This window comes from Oncorhynchus clarkii, chromosome 16 (genome assembly GCF_045791955.1).
Source record: "Oncorhynchus clarkii lewisi isolate Uvic-CL-2024 chromosome 16, UVic_Ocla_1.0, whole genome shotgun sequence".
Taxonomy (NCBI): Eukaryota; Metazoa; Chordata; class Actinopteri; order Salmoniformes; family Salmonidae; genus Oncorhynchus; species Oncorhynchus clarkii.
In genome coordinates this window covers 4586647-4606968 of record NC_092162.1, presented here as the reverse complement: position 1 = coordinate 4606968, position 20322 = coordinate 4586647, and the positions used below count along the sequence as shown (strand labels likewise).

The 20322-nt window shown below is 46.3% G+C and overlaps 1 protein-coding gene across 2 annotated transcripts in view; it reads left to right on the top strand.

Annotated features, from left to right (window-relative positions):
• The window catches only part of LOC139367879 (cofilin-2-like), an 11299-nt gene extending 1722 nt beyond the window's left edge, over window positions 1-9577 (top strand). For both annotated transcript variants that reach the window (XM_071106230.1, XM_071106229.1), the window contains exons 2-6: window positions 1-40; window positions 1898-2056; window positions 2556-2695; window positions 3419-3495; window positions 8760-9577. The exon at window positions 1-40 is cut by the window's left edge and continues 48 nt beyond it. In XM_071106230.1, coding sequence (XP_070962331.1) covers window positions 38-40; window positions 1898-2056; window positions 2556-2695; window positions 3419-3495; window positions 8760-8875 — 495 coding nt within the window. In that variant the 5' untranslated portion in view covers window positions 1-37 and the 3' untranslated portion in view covers window positions 8876-9577. The remainder of the gene's footprint in view (window positions 41-1897; window positions 2057-2555; window positions 2696-3418; window positions 3496-8759) is intronic.
• Window positions 9578-20322: the final 10745 nt, after the last annotated feature.

Sequence of the window (20322 nt, the reverse complement as noted above, 5' to 3'; positions counted from 1 at the left end):
CTTTCCTGTCTACTTTCTTCACACAACAGCAGTCAAAATGGTGAGTGCTGGAGGTTTCTGCACGGATGTTTGTTTTTTTTCTTTCTTTCTAAGCCAACCAAATTCTCAGTGTTGTAATATATTTTGTGGGGTTAGAGATTAGGACATGTGCTATGTGTGAAACTGAGAGAAATGTTTTAAAATAACCTCAAAATGGACAGTATACCTCTCTCTCCGGTCGAGTATTCCCCCCCGATACTACACGGATAATTGTAAGGACATAACTTGTAACCTCAGTGGGAATCTATTCTGAATCTTTGGCTCTTTTGGCACATTCACAACTTCCAAAGAAAGTGGTCTGATTTTCATTGAAGAAAAACTTCTCTGTTGTTTACCATGAACACTTACTTAACCTTCATCCGAATGTCAAGAGTTTCGTCTTACAATATCTTTGGATTCTTCTGCAAGTAAGGAATAGAACCGTTTTAGGTTGCATTCGAATTGCCCCGTAGGGCTCTGGTCTAAAGTTGTGCACTATATAGGGAATAGGGTACCATAGGGTTCTGGTTTAAAGTAGTGCACTATATAGGGAATAGGGTTCCATAGGGATCTGGTCTAAAGGAGTGCACTATATAGGGAATAGGGTGCCATAGGTCTCTGGTCTAAAGTAGTGCACTATATAGGGAATAGGGTGCCATTGGTGACAGAACCCAAGACATGGACCTGAATGAAAGTAAAGCACTATATATAGAATAATGTTATTGTTATTGTTATTGAATAATAATATTGTTCTATGAGCCCAGGTTAAAAATAGTGCACTATGTAGGGAATAGGGTGCCATGGGTTATATAACCAGCTCCCTCCTGAGTGTTTAGGATTGGCCAGGGTGGCTATACTACTAGTGCTGACTTGTTCCCCACCATCTCCAGGAATGTGGCTGACAGAGGCCTAGAACATTCACAAGGGAACTAATTCCTATAGAGAGATACAATATGAAACACTGAAATATTAGAATGAGGTCTATTTCATCTGTCTACACCCCATGTATACTGAAATATCAGAATAAGGTCTATTTCATCTGTCTGTACCCCATGTATACTGAAATATCAGAATGAGGTCTATTTCCTCTGTCTTTACCCCATGTATTTCTCTCTCTCTATACCCCATGTATTTCTCTCTCTCTATACCCCATGTATTCTATTATACTCATTGTCAAATCCAACTTTAGGACAACGTTCACATTTAGAATCTAGTTCTGACTTGTTCCAGTCTGTCTGGAATGTGACAGACTGAAGCCTTCACCGTTTTCCTAAGGCTACAACACACCAATAGCGTTAGTCGGCTGAGAGTACTTGCGAAGCAGCGCAATCCGATTTTTTTTCATGTAGAATCGAGTGACATTTGTTGGCAGTCAGACATCAACAGCGCGCTGAGAGATCGGTAGACTAACGGGAGATCCACATTCCTCTGACTCTTCTTCTCTTGTTTGTGACCGCTGTATTCTTCCTCTCTCTTTTGTGACCGCTGTCGTCTTCTTCTCTCCTTTGTGACCGCTGTCTTCTTCTTCTCTCCTTTGTGACCGTTGTCGTCTTCTTCTCTCCTTTGTGACCGTTGTCGTCTTCTTCTCTCTTTTGTGACCGTTGTCTTCTTCTTTCTCTGTCACAGTTGTCTTCTTCTCTCCTTTGTGACCGTTGTCTTCTTCTTCTTCTTCTTCTCTCCTTTGTGACCGTTGTCTTCTTCTTTCTCTGTCACAGTTGTCTTCTTCTCTCCTTTGTGACCGTTGTCTTCTTCTTCTTCTCTCCTTTGTGACCGTTGTCTTCTTCTTCTTCTTCTCTCCTTTGTGACCGTTGTCTTCTTCTTCTTCTTCTTCTCTCCTTTGTGACCGTTGTCGTCTTCTTCTTCTCTCCTTTGTGACCAGGCCTCTGGAATAGCGGTCCACGATGATGTCGTTCTCACATTTGACAAGATCAGAGTTCGCCTCCAGGGGGCTGACAAGCAGGAGCAGCTGAAGCTGGTGCTCTTCAAGATCAGCGACGACGGGAAGTGTATCGTTGTGGACGAGGACAAGTGCCTGAAGGTCAGAGGAGCCATATAATTATTGTCATTTAGCAGACATTTTGTTTTTACGTATGGGTGGTCCCGAGGAATCGAACCCACTGCCCAGGTCGTTGCAAGGACCATGCTCTACCAACTCAGATCCAGAGGACCGCATAGTTAGGCATTCTAAGCTTTTCTTAATTTATATTTCCTCAATTCCTTGCATCCTCTCTCCTTGCTTCTTACTCATTTTAAGGGGTTGTGTACTAAATCTCTCATTTGCTATCTTGTTCTTATTCTAGACATTCACTTACACATAGCACTGTTTAAAAACTCTGAACGTTTTATAATATAATGTAATTGGGAGCTAACGTGGTTGCCATAGAATCATGTAGCGTCATATTAATGCATTAAAATACAGAAACTACAATGTCCAAGCTTTCTTAATTTTATTGCTATTAGGGGTTGTATCGTGAGCATCTAGATAATAAAAACCACTATATAATTGCAACTAATTAATCAATTACCAATCAATTAAGGTCAAGGACCTGAACGGGGAGGAGGACGTATTCAGGAAGATCGTCAACATGATGCCAACGGAGGACTGCCGTTATGCCCTGTACGACTGTTCCTGGGAGAGCAAGGACAGCCCCAAAGAGGACCTGGTCTTCATCATGTGGTAGGTTGGACCATAGAGTTAGAATAACTAACCCTGTACGACTGTTCCTGGGAGAGCAAGGACAGCCCCAACGAGGACCTGGTCTTCATCATGTGGTAGGTTGGACCATAGAGTTAGAATAACTAACCCTGTACGACTGTTCCTGGGAGAGCAAGGACAGCCCCAAAGAGGACCTGGTCTTCATCATGTGGTAGGTTGGACCATAGAGTTAGAATAACTAACCCTGTACGACTGTTCCTGGGAGAGCAAGGACAGCCCCAAAGAGGACCTGGTCTTCATCATGTGGTAGGTTGGACCATAGAGTTAGAATAACTAACCCTGTACGACTGTTCCTGGGAGAGCAAGGACAGCCCCAAAGAGGACCTGGTCTTCATCATGTGGTAGGTTGGACCATAGAGTTAGAATAACTAACCCTGTACGACTGTTCCTGGGAGAGCAAGGACAGCCCCAAAGAGGACCTGGTCTTCATCATGTGGTAGGTTGGACCATAGAGTTAGAATAACTAACCCTGTACGACTGTTCCTGGGAGAGCAAGGACAACCCCAAGGAAGGTGATAGGTGGAAATAGAAATACAAGGACATGCACTGTATACCATACATAACACTACCATGTCAGCCATTTTGAGTGGAGGGAGGGAGTGAGAGAGAGGTTTTGGACATTGCCTCAAGGCAGAATGTTTGGGAGTACTTTCTAAACGTAGTGTTCTTCTGTTTGAATCGCAGGGCTCCAGAACACTCAACGATCAAGAAGAAGATGAAATACGCCAGCTCCAAGCAATACATTAAAGCAAAGTTCCAAGGTAAGAATTTGGGTTGGCTCAGTTCTGCTTCAACACTTTCATCCAATCACCTTTCCTGCATCAGGGGGGGGGGGGGGGGATGATATGTTCATTAGGTACCAAATGGAATAAAATGGACTGAAACAGGGAGAGATTGCAGGGACTTGTCCAATAAGATACTCTCATTTTCAAACGCCGCCTATTGATTGGCAGTTTGCTACATCCATTGTTGGGATTTATAGATGAATCATTACACACACTGATTCTTGAAAAAATAAACATTTCTAAATACGTCATGACCTTAAGTTCAACTGTCGTTCAAAGTAGCGGGTCCAGAACATTTTGAATGGGATGGCCAAGGTGGGGTACAGACCCAGTTCAGGGGGTCCAGAACATTTTGAATGGGATGGCCAAGGTGGCGTACAGACCCAGTTCAGGGGGTCCAGAACATTTTGAATGGGATGGCCAAGGTGGGGTACAGACCCAGTTCAAGGGGGGTTCAGAACATTTTGAATGGGATGGCCAAGGTGGGGTACAGACCCAGTTCAGGGGGTCCAGAACATTTTGAATGGGGTACAGACCCAGTTCAGGGGGTCCAGAACATTTTGAATGGGATGGCCAAGGTGGCGTACAGACCCAGTTCAGGGGGTCCAGAACATTTTGAATGGGATGGCCAAGGTGGGGTACAGACCCAGTTCAGGGGGTCCAGAACATTTTGAATGGGATGGCCAAGGTGGCGTACAGACCCAGTTCAGGGGGTCCAGAACATTTTGAATGGGATGGCCAAGGTGGCGTACAGACCCAGTTCAGGGGGTCCAGAACATTTTGAATGGGATGGCCAAGGTGGGGTACAGACCCAGTTCAGGGGGTCCAGAACATTTTGAATGGGATGGCCAAGGTGGCGTACAGACCCAGTTCAGGGGGTCCAGAACATTTTGAATGGGATGGCCAAGGTGGCGTACAGACCCAGTTCAGGGGGTCCAGAACATTTTGAATGGGATGGCCAAGGTGGGGTACAGACCCAGTTCAGGGGGTTCAGAACATTTTGAATGGGATGGCCAAGGTGGGGTACAGAACATTTTGAATGGGATGGCCAAGGTGGGGTACAGACCCAGTTCAGGGGGTCCAGAACATTTTGAATGGGATGGCCAAGGTGGCGTACAGACCCAGTTCAGGGGGTCCAGAACATTTTGAATGGGATGGCCAAGGTGGGGTACAGAACATTTTGAATGGGATGGCCAAGGTGGGGTACAGACCCAGTTCAGGGGGTCCAGAACATTTTGAATGGGATGGCCAAGGTGGGATACAGACCCAGTTCAGGGGGTCCAGAACATATTGAATGGGATGGCCAAGGTGGCGTAAAGACCCAGTTCAGGGGGTCCAGAACATTTTCAATGGGATGGCCAAAGGGGGGGTACAGACCCAGTTCAGGGGGTCCAGAACATTTTGAATGGGATGGCCAAGGTGGCGTACAGACCCAGTTCAGGGGGTTCAGAACATTTTGAATGGGATGGCCAAGGTGGGGTACAGACCCAGTTCAGGGGGTCCAGAACATTTTGAATGGGATGGCCAAGGTGGGGTACAGACCCAGTTCAGGGGGTCCAGAACATATTGAATGGGATGGCCAAGGTGGGGTACAGACCCAGTTCAGGGGGTCCAGAACATTTTGAATGGGATGGCCAAGGTGGGGTACAGACCCAGTTCAGGGGGTCCAGAACATTTTGAATGGGATGGCCAAGGTGGCGTACAGACCCAGTTCAGGGGGTTCAGAACATTTTGAATGGGATGGCCAAGGTGGGGTACAGACCCAGTTCAGGGGGTCCAGAACATTTTGAATGGGATGGCCAAGGTGGGGTACAGACCCAGTTCAGGGGGTCCAGAACATTTTGAATGGGATGGCCAAGGTGGGATACAGACCCAGTTCAGGGGGTCCAGAACATGTTGAATGGGATGGCCAAGGTGGCGTACAGACCCAGTTCAGGGGGTCCAGAACATTTTCAATGGGATGGCCAAGGTGGGGTACAGACCCAGTTCAGGGGGTCCAGAACATTTTGAATGGGATGGCCAAGGTGGGGTACAGACCCAGTTCAGGGGGTCCAGAACATTTTGAATGGGATGGCCAAGGTGGGGTACAGACCCAGTTCAGGGGGTCCAGAACATTTTGAATGGGATGGCCAAGGTGGGGTACAGACCCAGTTCAGGGGGTCCAGAACATATTGAATGGGATGGCCAAGGTGGGGTATAGACCCAGTTCAGGGGGTCCAGAACATTTTGAATGGGATGGCCAAGGTGGGGTACAGACCCAGTTCAGGGGGTCCAGAACATTTTGAATGGGATGGCCAAGGTGGGGTACAGACCCAGTTCAGGGGGTCCAGAACATATTGAATGGGATGGCCAAGGTGGGGTACAGACCCAGTTCAGGGGGTCCAGAACATATTTAATGGGATGGCCAAGGTGGCGTACAGACCCAGTTCAGGGGGTCCAGAACATTTTGAATGGGATGGCCAAGGTGGGGTACAGACCCAGTTCAGGGGGTCCAGAACATTTTGAATGGGATGGCCAAGGTGGGATACAGACCCAGTTCAGGGGGTCCAGAACATATTGAATGGGATGGCCAAGGTGGGGTACAGACCCAGTTCAGGGGGTCCAGAACATTTTGAATGGGATGGCCAAGGTGGGGTACAGACCCAGTTCAGGGGGTCCAGAACATATTGAATGGGATGGCCAAGGTGGGGTACAGACCCAGTTCAGGGGGTCCAGAACATTTTGAATGGGATGGCCAAGGTGGGGTACAGACCCAGTTCAGGGGGTCCAGAACATTTTGAATGGGATGGCCAAGGTGGGGTACAGACCCAGTTCAGGGGGTCCAGAACATTTTGAATGGGATGGCCAAGGTGGGGTACAGACCCAGTTCAGGGGGTCCAGAACATTTTGAACTTTAATCGTTGCAAGGTGGATTTTTTTTCTTCTCTATATTATTATAATGTTTCAACACATGAAATGCCTCAGATTAGGTTTGGTCCATTTCCCTGTTCAAATCAATCATAAATCAATTCCAAAAATCTTGTTACAGTGTATGCAATCGGTAAATTCACTTGAAAGTGCCATTCAGAGTGCGAATTATACTGTGATATTTGTGGGTCTCTGTTTTTTTTTCTTTCTCCAATGTAAAAATACATTGGCTTTATAGTAAAGACATAATGGGTCAACACAACCAGTCATGATGTTTTCATCTGATTGTGAAAAAGAAATCACTTCAAAAGTAGGTTAAGTAGGTTACCTGCACAAGTCCGGCATCCCCAACAGTCCGGCATCCCCAACAGTCCGGCATCCCCAACAGTCCGGCATCCCCAACAGTCCGGCACCCCCAACAGTCCGGCACCCCCAACAGTCCGGCACCCCCAACAGTCCGGCACCCCCAACAGTCCGGCACCCCCAACAGTCCGGCATCCCCAACAGTCCGGCATCCCCAACAGTCCGGCATCCCCAACAGTCCGGCATCCCCAACAGTCCGGCATCCCCAACAGTCCGGCATCCCCAACAGTCCGGCATCCCCAACAGTCCGGCATCCCAACAGTCCGGCATCCCAACAGTGCCTCTGTGCACCCGTCATTTCAATGGAAAAGGACATGTATTCCAAACACCATCTGTAGTGACACTCAGCCTATAAAGTGATGCGTATTCATGGACGCCAAGGGGAGACTTGGCAGCTTCCACCCCCAGAACAATTACATTATTCGCATTAGTGTCTGTTTCATAATTTTCCTTCAATTCTCAAGAGGCTGAATCTACAGTGGGGCAAAAAAATATTTAGTCAGGCACCAATTGTGCAAGTTCTCCCACTTAAAAAGATGAGAGAGGCCTGTAATTTTCGTCATAGGTACACTTTAACTATGACAGACAAAATGAGAAAAAAATCCAGAAAATAACATTGTAGGATTTTTTTATGAATTTATTTGCAAATTATGGTGGAAAATAAGTATTTGGTCACCTACAAACAAGCAAGATTTCTGGCTCTCACAGACCTGTAACTTCTTCTTTAAGAGGCTCCTCTGTCCTCCATTCGTTACCTGTATTAATGGCACCTGTTTGAACTTGTTATCAGTATAAAAGACACCTGTCCACAACCTCAAACAGTCACACTCCAAACTCCACTATGGCCAATAACAAAGAGCTGTCAAGTAGTAGTCTAAGCCAGGTCCTCCAGAGTCAGTCACACTCCAAACTCCACTATGGCCAAGACCAAAGAGCTGTCAAGTAGTAGTCTAAGCCAGGTCCTCCAGAGTCAGTCACACTCCAAACTCCACTATGGCCAAGACCAAAGAGCTGTCAAGTAGTAGTCTAAGCCAGGTCCTCCAGAGTCAGTCACACTCCAAACTCCACTATGGCCAAGACCAAAGAGCTGTCAAGTAGTAGTCTAAGCCAGGTCCTCCAGAGTCAGTCACACTCCAAACTCCACTATGGCCAAGACCAAAGAGCTGTCAAGTAGTAGTCTAAGCCAGGTCCTCCAGAGTCAGTCACACTCCAAACTCCACTATGGCCAAGACCAAAGAGCTGTCAAGTAGTAGTCTAAGCCAGGTCCTCCAGAGTCAGTCACACTCCAAACTCCACTATGGCCAAGACCAAAGAGCTGTCAAGTAGTAGTCTAAGCCAGGTCCTCCAGAGTCAGTCACACTCCAAACTCCACTATGGCCAAGAACAAAGAGCTGTCAAGTAGTAGTCTAAGCCAGGTCCTCCAGAGTCAGTCACACTCCAAACTCCACTATGGCCAAGACCAAAGAGCTGTCAAGTAGTAGTCTAAGCCAGGTCCTCCAGAGTCAGTCACACTCCAAACTCCACTATGGCCAAGACCAAAGAGCTGTCAAGTAGTAGTCTAAGCCAGGTCCTCCAGAGTCAGTCACACTCCAAACTCCACTATGGCCAAGACCAAAGAGCTGTCAAGTAGTAGTCTAAGCCAGGTCCTCCAGAGTCAGTCACACTCCAAACTCCACTATGGCCAAGACCAAAGAGCTGTCAAGTAGTAGTCTAAGCCAGGTCCTCCAGAGTCAGTCACACTCCAAACTCCACTATGGCCAAGACCAAAGAGCTGTCAAGTAGTAGTCTAAGCCAGGTCCTCCAGAACAGACACACCGCTGCAGCATGGGGTTACGAAACCAACTGCTATTTCAGCACCACTCTCCTCTATTTTTAATCTCCAATAAAACCCAAACTAAAATATGTGAGGAGTGGGATTCCTTAATAAAGATAAATTGACTGACTTGGCTGTGTTCTCGTGTGCTTCACAGGTCTGAAGTTTGAGTGGCAGGTGAACGACATGTCGGATGCCAAAGACAGCTCCGTCTTCATCGATAAACTGGGAGGGAGAGGAGTCGTTAAAAAACTGGAGGGGAAAGAGGTCTGAGGTCCTGACTCCTGATGACGCCGCCGTACAACACGGAATCTAAACCAGACCTGGGTTCAAATACTATTCGAAAATCCTTCAGATACTTTCAGCGTTTGCTTAAGCCTGCCAGGTGGGCTTTTTATATATTTTATATATTTTTTTAACGTTTGGGACTTTTCTATTACTTCCGTTGCAACAAGTTCAATAAAGTATTTGAGTTCGAATAGTGTTTGAACACAGGTCTGGTCAAAACACCAATGCCAAAGCAGCCCACTTCCTGTGTGTCCACTTGAACTATCAATCAACAGAGTATTGTAATTGATTTGGTCTTTATTAAAAAAAAAAACTCCCTTTATTCAATGGCAGATTGGTAATAAAACAGCTACTCATGTAGTTGATAAATGCCATACTTTTCCCAGACATAACTGCTTCATGATGTATACAAATGAACATTAATTTTCTTGTAGCTTGGGATCTTAGTATCATCCTTGAATGGAATTTTTGTGTTTGTTGGTATCCTGTGTCTATTGACTCTGTTCCAGACCAATCATCGGATGTGATTCAAATCATATTATTCATATACCTTCCATGTTTGCTGATGTTTTGTTGAAATTTTGAAAATTTCACTAAATATATTGTTAAAAGGAAGATACCTCTGCAGAATGTTGATGGCAGAAGCTCCACTGCTTCATAATAAAGAGAAAATGAATTTCCTGTATACTCCCCAGGATTGTCTGTCCGTCCGCCCGCCCGCCCGCCCGCCCGCCTGCCCGCCCGCCCGCCCGTCCGTGGTACTGTAGTGTGGTAGTGTACTGTAGGGTGGTAGTGTACTGTGGTGTGGTAGTGTACTGTGGTGTGGTAGTGTACTGTAGGGTGGTAGTGTACTGTGGTGTGGTAGTGTACTGTAGGGTGGTAGTGTACTGTGGTGTGGTAGTGTACTGTAGGGTGGTAGTGTACTGTAGTGTACTGTAGTGTGGTGGTGTGGTAGTGTACTGTAGTGTGGTAGTGTACTGTAGTGTGGTAGTGTACTATGGTGTGGTAGTGTACTGTAGTGTGGTAGTGTACTGTAGTGTGGTAGTGTACTGTAGGGTGGTAGTGTACTGTAGGGTGGTAGTGTACTGTAGGGTGGTAGTGTACTGTGGTGTGGTAGTGTACTGTGGTGTGGTAGTGTACTGTGGTGTGGTAGTGTGGTAGTGTACTGTAGGGTGGTAGTGTACTGTAGGGTGGTAGTGTACTGTAGGGTGGTAGTGTACTGTGGTGTGGTAGTGTACTGTGGTGTGGTAGTGTACTGTAGTGTACTGTAGTGTACTGTAGTGTGGTAGTGTACTGTAGGCTGGTAGTGTACTGTGGTGTGGTAGTGTACTGTGGTGTGGTAGTGTACTGTAGTGTGGTAGTGTACTGTGGTGTGGTAGTGTACTGTGGTGTGGTAGTGTACTGTGGTGTGGTAGTGTACTGTAGTGTGGTAGTGTACTGTAGTGTGGTAGTGTACTGTAGTGTGGTAGTGTACTGTAGTGTGGTAGTGTACTGTAGTGTGGTAGTGTACTGTAGTGTGGTAGTGTACTGTAGTGTGGTAGTGTACTGTGGTGTGGTAGTGTACTGTGGTGTGGTAGTGTACTGTCGGGTGGTAGTGTACTGTAGTGTAGTGTACTGTGGTGTGGTAGTGTACTGTAGGGTGGTAGTGTACTGTAGTGTGGTAGTGTACTGTAGTGTGGTAGTGCACTGTAGTGTGGTAGTGTACTGTAGGGTGGTAGTGTACTGTGGTGTGGTAGTGTACTGTAGTGTGATAGTGTACTGTAGTGTGGTAGTGTACTGTAGTGTGGTAGTGTGGTAGTGTAGTGTGGTAGTGTGGTAGTGTACTGTGGTGTGGTAGTGTACTGTAGTGTGGTAGTGTACTGTGGTGTGGTAGTGTACTGTGGTGTGGTAGTGTACTGTGGTGTGGTAGTGTACTGTGGTGTGGTAGTGTACTGTGGTGTGGTAGTGTACTGTAGTGTGGTAGTGTACTGTAGTGTGGTAGTGTACTGTAGGGTGTGTGTATAATATAATTAGAAATGGTCAATAGAAGGGCCTGAGATCAAAGTCAATATTCAGACCACTAGGGGTCATGCAGTTAACAACAATATATGGAAATGTCTGCTCTACCCAAAATCCCAACCAACCTATTGTAGCATTACCACAAAATATTTAAGAGCAAGTGGAAGGGAGAAAAAGTAAGGAGCTTGTCTGTCGGCCCTGCATTATAGACCAAAATTAATAGATTGCAAAATAGTTGGGAAGAGATTTTCGATGTACCGATTCCACGGCACATGGTTTAAGAATTGATACGCAAAACGACGCCGGATTCAACACTTAGAATTCATCAATTTAACTTATTATACAAAATTCTTGCAACCAATAGAATGTTATATATACCTGTATGGGGGATACAGTCTTCCCAAGTCTGCAGATTTTGCTGCGAAGAGGCAAGGTCATTAGATAATTTGTTTTGGTACTGTCCATATGTAGCTTGTTTTTGGTCACAGGTCCAGGAATGGCTCAAGAATTGCAACATTTAACCGGAGTTAACTCTGCAGATAGCACTACTGATGATTTTAAAAGTCATAGTCAATCGATTAGCAATATAACACTTTTAGCAACAAAAAAAAAAGCGTTGGACTAAGAACAACAAGATAACAAATGTCAAATATACTGAGTCTGTAAAATGTATGTAGGTTCAGAACTTCTGTGAAACAGCACAGTTACAAATATATGGCAAATAGAACTGGATTCGACGTCAGAAATAGATGGTTGAGGTTCGAGGAAGGACAGGACTAAAAACAAACTAAATGTATCTCTTGAAAAAATAGACTGTGTCCGTAAAATGTATATGGTGTGCGTAAGCTGGAAGTAGAAGCCTAAGTGTTGTTGTTCATTAGTTTAATCCAATTAGGGGAGGGGTGTCAGTGGAAAATAATAATGGGAAATATATTTTAAAGAGATACATATACACGTATTATTATGTATGTATGTACAGTATCTAAGGAAAGTAGTCAGACCGTTTGACTTTTTCTACATCTTGTCACATTACAGCCTTATTCTGAAATGAATTGCATAAAATACAATTCTCAGGAATCTACACACAATAACCCATAACGACAAAGTGAAAACAGAAATACCTTATTTACATGAGTATTCAGACCGTGTCTGGAGAGAGCTGAAAATAGCTATGCAGAAATGCTCCCCAGAGCTTGAGAGGATCTGCAGAGAAGAATGGGAGAAACTCCCCAAATACAGGTGTGCGAAGCTTGTAGCGTCATACCCAAGAAGCCTCGAGGCTGTAATAGCTTCCAAAGGTGCTTCAACAAAGTACAGAGGAAAGCATCTGAATGCTTATGTCAATTTAATATTTACGTATTTATGTTTTCATACATTTGTAAAAAATTATATAAACCTATTTTTGCTTTGTCATTATGGGGAATTGTGTGTTGATTGATGAATGGTGGGGGGGGGGGAAACAATTTAATCAATTTTAGAATAAGGTTGTAACGTAACAAAATGTGGAAAAATCAAGGGGTCTGAATACTTTTTATTTGAATGCACTGTACATAGAAAATGTAATTACCACATGGGTGGGGAGTGGGAGCCCCTAGACTGACGGTCAGGGCAGGGGGGTAAGTTCAAAAGGGTATGATCCAGGACACTTCCAGGCTCCCACCACCACTAGTGTGGCACATTACACAAATAATAACAATCCTGAGAATGATGGAGATTATGTGAGCATTGGAAGACAGCTCAAGGCCTAATCAAAACATCCCGAATGGGCACATGATGCCATGTTACAGGAAACTGAAACGAGAACGAAAGAAAGAAGAAGACTGAGAGGGATTCTGGTTGCTCGACCCGGGAGTGCTTGGCAGTTTCGATCTGAGCTCTGACTAGATCGCTACAGGAAGCCGGGTTACCGCAACCACAGGCGGTACCCATGACAACCTTGCTTTCAGTCTGATGTGCTGAGAGAACTGAAAATATTATAGACAGTGTTGCCCAAAAGAGAGACAAGTGAAAAACATTTACACATTTACACTTCTCTGAAAACAGTCCAACAGTTGTGGGTTCAACCTCAAACCGCTGAAGGAACTGCAGTGCCTGCGGGCTTATTAAAGACTAAAGATAAGCACATTAAAACGGTGAGAATAATGACTGATAGTGAGTTGTTAATGGATTTGCAACATGAAATAATACACCAGAAAGCGCACTGAAAGAAGAAGAGTACTGGCAGGGTAATGAGGAAGTAGAAGCTATTGCTCAGATGAAGAGTACTGGCAGGGTAATGAGGAAGTAGAAGCTATTGCTCAGATGAAGAGTACTGGCAGGGTAATGAGGAAGTAGAAGCTATTGCTCAGATGAAGAGTACTGGCAGGGTAATGAGGAAGTAGAAGCTATTGCTCAGATGAAGAGTACTGGCAGGGTAATGAGGAAGTAGAAGCTATTGCTCAGATGAAGAGTACTGGCAGGGTAATGAGGAAGTAGAAGCTATTGCTCAGATGAAGAGTACTGGCAGGGTAATGAGGAAGTAGAAGCTATTGCTCAGATGAAGAGTACTGGCAGGGTAATGAGGAAGTAGAAGCTATTGCTCAGATGAAGAGTACTGGCAGGGTAATGAGGAAGTAGAAGCTATTGCTCAGATGAAGAGTACTGGCAGGGTAATGAGGAAGTAGAAGCTATTGCTCAGATGAAGAGTACTGGCAGGGTAATGAGGAAGTAGAAGCTATTGCTCAGATGAAGAGTACTGGCAGGGTAATGAGGAAGTAGAAGCTATTGCTCAGATGAAGAGTAGAATAGTGGAAGTGGGGGGAAGCTGGAAAACCACTTCTGAAGGGAGAGGTCTCTGAGGGAGCATGGGTTATGCTGTTTCTAGTACTGCTGGTGGTGTCTCTGTGCTTGATTGGAGAGCCAGGCTGGGAACGAACGCATGTTGGAGTGGGGTTCAAGACAACAGAAAGATCAAACAAGACAGCCGACATTCCAGGGTTTGAGACCCATGTCCTCCCGATTGATATGTGAATGGGGCCAGGGAACGAACTCTAGGACGGGTGGGGTTGCTATTTAGGCACTGGAATGTCGGGAAATGTTTTTGAGGGAAGAGATCAATTAATCGCGAGCTGGGTTCTTACAGAGTCTACTAAATTGGCCGATTGATGGTCACTTGAATGATGAGGTTGGTTATTAAGTTTTGGACGTAAACCTGGAACATTGGTACTTATACCGACCGGGTCACAGTGCACTGGACAGAGTTAGCAGATAGTCATACAAGTGAATTGGATTGAAAAGGAAGGAGAACATCCAGCCTTGGATGTTCTCCTTCCTTTTCAATCCAATTCACTTGTACTCAGATTGGTGTTTTCAATATTTTAAAGGGGACCTGGGCACACATTTATGGGGAAAGGAGCGTGTAGAAGCAACAAACCATGGGCTGGAAGATTGTAAAGTTAACTTTCCCCAGTCGAGTCTGTTCTGGGGTCACTTAGGTTAACCTACCCAGGTCGAGTCTGTTCTGGGGTCACTTAGGTTAACCTACCCAGGTCGAGTCTGTTCTGGGGTCATTTAGGTTAACCTACCCAGGTCGAGTCTGTTCTGGGGTCACTTAGGTTAACCTACCCCGGTCGAGTCTGTTCTGGGGTCACTTAGGTTAACCTACCCCGGTCGAGTCTGTTCTGGGGTCACTTAGGTTAATCTACCCAGGTCGAGTCTGTTCTGGGGTCACTAAGGTTAACCTACCCCGGTCGAGTCTGTTCTGGGGTCACTTAGGTAAACCTACCCAGGTCGAGTCTGTTCTGGGGTCACTTAGGTTAACCTACCCCGGTCGAGTCTGTTCTGGGGTCACTTAGGTAAACCTACCCAGGTCGAGTCTGTTCTGGGGTCACTTAGGTAACCTACCCAGGTCGAGTCTGTTCTGGGGTCACTTAGGTAAACCTACCCCGGTCAAGTCTGTTCTGGGGTCACTTAGGTAAACCTACCCAGGTCGAGTCTGTTCTGGGGTCACTTAGGTAAACCTACCCCGGTCGAGTCTGTTCTGGGGTCACTTAGGTTAACCTACCCCGGTCGAGTCTGTTCTGGGGTCACTTAGGTTAACCTACCCCGGTCGAGTCTGTTCTGGGGTCTCTAAGGTTAACCTACCCAGGTCGAGTCTGTTCTGGGGTCACTAAGGATAACCTACCCCGGTCGAGTCTGTTCTGGGGTCACTTAGGTTAACCTACACCGGTCGAGTCTGTTCTGGGGTCACTAAGGTTAACCTACCCAGGTCGAGTCTGTTCTGGGGTCACTAAGGTTAACCTACCCCGGTCTAGTCCATGAAACTCTTCAATGAAAATCACCAAGGTAGATGCAGCTTTATACTGTATGACTTTTAGGAGAAGTGTGTTAACGCAGTATTGAACACGGACAACGCTTCAATTCACACCGACAGCGTCGCGGCGCAAAACCGTACGCAGCGTCATCTTGGATATGTGTTCAACAAAAGTTCAACATTCACCTTCTGCTACCATTTCTGTCAAACCGTCTACGCATACAATGTGATGCTTACGTGATGCTTACTTAGGATAAATCCAATGTATGCACCACACCAAACGCAAATATTAGGACGAGCAATGTCGAACTGGCATTGACTAAAATACAGTATGTACATTTTTTTTAACCTTCATTTAACTAGGCAAGTCAGTTAAGAACAAATTCTTATTTACAATGACGGCCTAGGAACGGTGGGTTAACTGCCTGTTCAGGGGCAGAACGACAGATTTGTACCTTGTCACCTCGGGGATTTGAACCTTCCGGTTACTAGTCCAACGCTCTAACCACTAGGCTACCCTGCCACCCCATATGAAATGAGTAAAACAGTATGTAAACATTATTAAAGTGACCAGTGATTCCATGTCTATGTACATAGGGCAGCAGCCTCTGAGGTGCAGGGTAGAGTAATCGGGTGGTAGCCGGCTAGCGACAGTGACTAAGCTCAGGGCAGGTTACTTGGTGGAGGGCGGCTAGTGATGGCTATTTAACAGTCTGATGGCCTTGAGATAGAAGCTGTTTTTCAGTCTCTCTGTCTCAGCTTTGATGCACCTGTACTGACCTCGCTTTCTGGATGATAGCGGGGTGAACAGGCAGTGGCTCGGGTGGTTGTTGTACTTGATAATGTTTTTGGCCTTCCTGTGACATCGGGTGCTGTAGGTGTCCTGGAGGGCAGGTAGTTTTCCCCCAGTGATGCGTTGGGCAGACTGCACCGCCCACAACCCCAGGGCTTTCCAGAGGGTGGTGCAGTCTGCCCAGTCTGCCCAGTTGCCATACCAGGCGGCGATACAGCCCGACAGGATGCTCTCAATTGTACAATTAAAACACATACAGTGTTGATTTGGCAAATATTAGATGTGGCAACAATACGGTATGAAGGGAGATGGATCTTGTACGTGCTGGACATAACAATGGTTGGGTATTGGTACTATGGGGTTGGGTATTGGGTACTATGGGGTTGGGTATTGGGTACTATGGGGTTGGGTATTGGGTACTATGGGTTGGGTATTGGGTACTATGGGGTTGGGTATTGGGTACTATGGGTTGGGTATTGGGTACTATGGGGTTGGGTATTGGGTACTATGGGGTTGGGTATTGGGTACTATGGGGTTGGGTATTGGGTACTATGGGGTTGGGTATTGGGTACTATGGGTTGGGTATTGGTACTATGGGTTGGGTATTGGGTACTATGGGGTTGGGTATTGGGTACTATGGGTTGGGTATTGGGTACTATGGGTTGGGTATTGGGTACTATGTGTTGGGTATTGGTACTATGGGTTGGGTATTGGGTACTATGGGGTTGGGTATTGGTACTATGGGTTGGGTATTGGGTACTATGGGTTGGGTATTGGGTACTATGGGTTGGGTATTGGGTACTATGGGTTGGGTATTGGGTACTATGGGGTTTGGGTATTGGTACTATGGGTTGGGTATTGGGTACTATGGGGTTGGGTATTGGTACTATGGGTTGGGTATTGGGTACTATGGGGTTGGGTATTGGTACTATGGTTTGGGTATTGGGTACTATGGGTTGGGTATTGGGTACTATGGGGTTGGGTATTGGGTACTATGGGGTTGGGTATTGGGTACTATGGGGTTGGGTATTGGGTACTATGGGTTGGGTATTGGTACTATGGGGTTGGGTATTGGGTACTATGGGGTTGGGTATTGGGTACTATGGGTTGGGTATTGGGTACCATGGGTTGGGTATTGGTACTATGGGTTGGGTATTGGGTACTATGGGGTTGGGTATTGGTACTATGGGTTGGGTATTGGGTACTATGGGGTTGGGTATTGGGTACTATGGGGTTGGGTATTGGGTACTATGGGTTGGGTATTGGGTACTATGGGGTTGGGTATTGGGTACTATGGGGTTGGGTATTGGGTACTATGGGGTTGGGTATTGGGTACTATGGGGTTGGGTATTGGGTACTATGGGGTTGGGTATTGGTACTATGGGTTGGGTATTGGGTACTTTGGGATGGGTATTGGGTACTATGGATTGGGTATTGGGTACTATGGGTTGGGTATTGGTACTATGGGGTTGGGTATTGGGTACTATGGGGTTGGGTATTGGGTACTATGGGTTGGGTATGGGGTACTATGGGGTTGGGTATTGGTACTATGGGGTTGGGTATTGGTACTATGGGTTGGGTATTGGGCACTATGGGGTTGGGTATTGGGTACTATGGGGTTGGGTATTGGTACTATGGGTTGGGTATTGGGTACTATGGGTTGGGTATTGGGTACTATGGGTTGGGTATTGGTACTATGGGTTGGGTATTGGGTACTATGGGGTTGGGTATTGGGTACTATGGGGTTGGGTATTGGGTACTATGGGGTTGGGTATTGGGTACTATGGGGTTGGGTATTGGTACTATGGGTTGGGTATTGGGTACTTTGGGTTGGGTATTGGGTACTATGGATTGGGTATTGGGTACTATGGGTTGGGTATTGGTACTATGGGGTTGGGTATTGGGTACTATGGGGTTGGGTATTGGTACTATGGGTTGGGTATTGGGTACTTTGGGTTGGGTATTGGGTACTATGGATTGGGTATTGGGTACTATGGGTTGGGTATTGGTACTATGGGGTTGGGTATTGGGTACTATGGGGTTGGGTATTGGGTACTATGGGTTGGGTATGGGGTACTATGGGGTTGGGTATTGGTACTATGGGGTTGGGTATTGGGTACTATGGGGTTGGGTATTGGGTACTATGGGTTGGGTATGGGGTACTATGGGGTTGGGTATTGGTACTATGGGTTGGGTATTGGGTACTATGAGTTGGGTATTGGGTACTATGGGGTTGGGTATTGGGTACTATGGGGTTGGGTATTGGTACTATGGGGTTGGGTATTGGGCACTATGGGTTTGGTATTGGGTACTATGGGGTTGGGTATTGGGTACTATGGGGTTGGGTATTGGGTACTATGGGGTTGGGTTTTGGGTACTATGGGGTTGGGTATTGGGTACTATGGGTTGGGTATTGGGTACTATGAGTTGTCTGGCTACAGAAAGGGGGAGAACTCCTGAGAAGTGGTTGGGAAGTCAGTAGCATCCTATTGGTTCTCTGGAACCTGGGGTGGGGAGTACTAGTAGTCATGGCGATGATCCTAGAGCTTCCAAACTACTTGATCCTAATGTTCTATGAAACTGTGTTGACAGACACCCCCAGACTATGGGGTTGGGTATTGGGTACTATGGGGTTGGGTATTGGGTACTATGGGTTGGGTATTGGGTACTATGGGTTGGGTATTGGGTACTATGGGCTGGGTATTGGGTACTATGGGGTTTGGTATTGGGTACTATGGGTTGGGTATTGGGTACTATGGGTTGGGTATTGGGTACTATGGTTGGGTATTGGGTACTATGGTTGGGTATTGGGTACTATGGTTGGGTATTGGGTACTATTGGTTCTCTGGACTCTGGGGTGGGGAGTACTAGTCGTCATGGTGATGATCCTAGAGCTTCCAAACTACTTGATCCTAATGTTCTATGAAACTGTGTTGACAGACCCCAGACTATGGGGTTGGGTATTGGGTACTATGGGGTTGGGTATTGGGTACTATGGGGTTGGGTATTGGGTACTATGGGGTTGGGTATTGGGTACTATGGGGTTGGGTATTGGGTACTATGGGGTTGGGTATTGGGTACTATGGGGTTGGGTATTGGTACTATGGGTTGGGTATTGGGTACTTTGGGATGGGTATTGGGTACTATGGATTGGGTATTGGGTACTATGGGTTGGGTATTGGTACTATGGGGTTGGGTATTGGGTACTATGGGGTTGGGTATTGGGTACTATGGGTTGGGTATGGGGTACTATGGGGTTGGGTATTGGTACTATGGGGTTGGGTATTGGTACTATGGGTTGGGTATTGGGCACTATGGGGTTGGGTATTGGGTACTATGGGGTTGGGTATTGGTACTATGGGTTGGGTATTGGGTACTATGGGTTGGGTATTGGGTACTATGGGTTGGGTATTGGTACTATGGGTTGGGTATTGGGTACTATGGGGTTGGGTATTGGGTACTATGGGGTTGGGTATTGGGTACTATGGGGTTGGGTATTGGGTACTATGGGGTTGGGTATTGGTACTATGGGTTGGGTATTGGGTACTTTGGGTTGGGTATTGGGTACTATGGATTGGGTATTGGGTACTATGGGTTGGGTATTGGTACTATGGGGTTGGGTATTGGGTACTATGGGGTTGGGTATTGGTACTATGGGTTGGGTATTGGGTACTTTGGGTTGGGTATTGGGTACTATGGATTGGGTATTGGGTACTATGGGTTGGGTATTGGTACTATGGGGTTGGGTATTGGGTACTATGGGGTTGGGTATTGGGTACTATGGGTTGGGTATGGGGTACTATGGGGTTGGGTATTGGTACTATGGGGTTGGGTATTGGGTACTATGGGGTTGGGTATTGGGTACTATGGGTTGGGTATGGGGTACTATGGGGTTGGGTATTGGTACTATGGGTTGGGTATTGGGTACTATGAGTTGGGTATTGGGTACTATGGGGTTGGGTATTGGGTACTATGGGGTTGGGTATTGGTACTATGGGGTTGGGTATTGGGCACTATGGGTTTGGTATTGGGTACTATGGGGTTGGGTATTGGGTACTATGGGGTTGGGTATTGGGTACTATGGGGTTGGGTATTGGGTACTATGGGGTTGGGTATTGGGTACTATGGGTTGGGTATTGGGTACTATGAGTTGTCTGGCTACAGAAAGGGGGAGAACTCCTGAGAAGTGGTTGGGAAGTCAGTAGCATCCTATTGGTTCTCTGGAACCTGGGGTGGGGAGTACTAGTAGTCATGGCGATGATCCTAGAGCTTCCAAACTACTTGATCCTAATGTTCTATGAAACTGTGTTGACAGACACCCCCAGACTATGGGGTTGGGTATTGGGTACT